Consider the following 2,225-nt stretch of genomic DNA (forward strand, 5'->3'; position numbering starts at 1 on the left):
TAATTTATAGGTGGGTCAGTATTTTACTTTGGGCTTATTGGATATTCGGGTCTGTATAAATAGAGAGGCCCAGTCTATTGTAAAGAGAATTATTGATTTTCCTCTTTCTAAAATAATAAGTCCCCGATTCTCTCTCAATAGCTCTCTCAGACCCTAATCATGAATCACAATTAGAGAGATGAAAAATTGGAGATAAATCTTTCACTTGTATGTTGTATTTCTCTAACAATAACTACAAATTTGTTTATGTATCAATGTGTGGTCAATTATACAGTTTATGAAACAAAATTTGCAAGATTAACAAGATTTCATATTTAGGAGAGAGCTTCTTGATCGATTCATGCGCCTAAATAATCCTTCCAATCCATTTTCAAAGTTGTCAAGGTGAGCCTCAAATGATTCCAGCCTAGTTTCCAAGTTCATTTTTTCTTCTTGGCCTACACATGCAATTCTTCCCTTGTTCACAAAGCTTGAAACCAATGAAAATTTAGATGATTTTGGCTTCAAAAGTGGAACAGACAAGAAAGACAAGAACATTTGAAAAATGGAAATGCGCATTGCATTCGCCTCCGTTAGTGTTTTAATCATATCTACTGTGTCCTCATCTGCATCTTGGGACACAATTCCCTCAGTCTTCTGATCCATTTTCTTTAAGATCGAAACCAATCTTTTAGCTTCCTTCTTTATCTTCTTGTTGAAGGTGGTGAATTTGGCCATGCTGGTTTCTGTTGTTGAATCTGTTTTTCTCTTTCTGAGAGAGGATTGAAGGTCTCTTACATTTTCTTTATATTGTAAGACGAGTTCCATTATCGCGCCACACAAGTCAAGAAGCCTTACGGATTTATCCAATAAATCTTCAACTAATTTCCCTTGTTGATATTGAGAGAGTGCTTGAAGTGTTTGAGGCAAGGTAAGTAAATCATTCATGCACTTATATAACTCCTCTAGACCGAGTAGACCGTCGTGCATGGTCTCTGCTGTCGAAGCAGTTGATATCTTCAATGTTTTGAGGCTATTGACTGCTTCTTCAACTTTTTGAGTGAAATGTGATCTAGGCAAACTGATTGATCTAACATGTTTGGATTTTGAAGAAGTAGCCATTGGTTGTGTTTTATTTTCTTGAGAGGAAACTCTATATTTGTGATGTGCAATTAGACTCAAGCAATGTCATTTATAAGGAAAAATGAATCTTATCAGCATATGATAGTAACGCGAGAATTTTCTTGGAATTTGGTAAGATGCTAACATATTTGGCATACAAGGGCTCTAGTAGTTAATTTCCACTTCTCTAATCTTAATTGTAATGAGATTTTGTCTGTAAGTACATGGTTTTCTGAAGTGTTCTTAGCTGGAGGAGCGCAACAGAAGGAGACTGCATCAATTAATATTAAGTCTTAATCTCTTTATTATGGAGATTCACGTATAAATCTACTATTATATTTGTGCATGTTTGGGTGGTTGGCCATGTGTTTTCAAGATATTATAATCTGTCCCTCTTTGTTATTTCAGAAGGCAGTAAACATGATGCTTTTACTATATGAATGTCTAGTTCATTATTAGATGTCTATTCAGCTTTAGTTAGAGGCCATTTGATCATGGATTAATCTTTTGCCAAAAATTATAACTTGGTACTAGGCCAATCATGTAAAAATTAGATAGGTTGGATCTATAGTCATTAAGGCCTTCTTAAACAATCTACTAAATTCATCGAGTTATTTTAAAGGATAAAAACGGTGCAATTATCTCCGCTCTCAATGTGCCTATGATTTAGCGTCTGACGGGCTGTTAGCTAGTGTGTATCATCTTACGAGAATAGCGGATGGTGTGGACAGGGGCGGAGGCACAAACCAAGATACGAGGGCTGAACCCAGTAACTTTTGCTTAAAGAGTGCATTTGATGTTTAAAAATCATTAAATAAGTACAAATATAACATTTAAAACCCAAACACTAACGCTTGAATTCATTGTTCTAAATTCAAAGCCTATAAGGTTGAAATCCTGGCTCCGCCTCTATATGTGGATCAACCAGAAGACGTATGCATAAAAGTATTTGCCTCCGGGAGAAATCTTAGAACATGTATATTAGGGATGAATTGAACTGGTTTATTTGGAGATGCATCATACAATAAGGAAATGAAAAATAAGTATTAGAAAGATTTGAGATCTAAACAGACAGAGAATCGCATTATTTAAATAAGTAATGAGTTGATAGAGTGGTTAGGAAA

The 2,225-nt window shown here is 35.1% G+C and overlaps 1 protein-coding gene across 1 annotated transcript; it reads right to left on the reverse strand.

Annotated features, from left to right (window-relative positions):
* Window positions 1-297: 297 nt before the first annotated feature.
* On the reverse strand, window positions 298-1,101 carry LOC104244285 (uncharacterized). Its single transcript, XM_009799674.1, has one exon. The coding sequence runs from the start codon at window positions 1,099-1,101 to the stop codon at window positions 298-300; it is 804 nt and encodes a 267-aa protein (XP_009797976.1).
* Between the last annotated feature and the right edge of the window lie 1,124 nt (window positions 1,102-2,225).

Source organism: Nicotiana sylvestris, chromosome 9 (assembly GCF_000393655.2).
Source record: "Nicotiana sylvestris chromosome 9, ASM39365v2, whole genome shotgun sequence".
Classification (NCBI taxonomy): domain Eukaryota; kingdom Viridiplantae; phylum Streptophyta; class Magnoliopsida; order Solanales; family Solanaceae; genus Nicotiana; species Nicotiana sylvestris.

Coding starts and splice junctions, on each gene's coding strand:
- LOC104244285 (XM_009799674.1), bottom strand. CDS start 1,101: ATGGCTACTTCTTCAAAATCCAAACATGTTAGATCAATCAGTTTGCCT.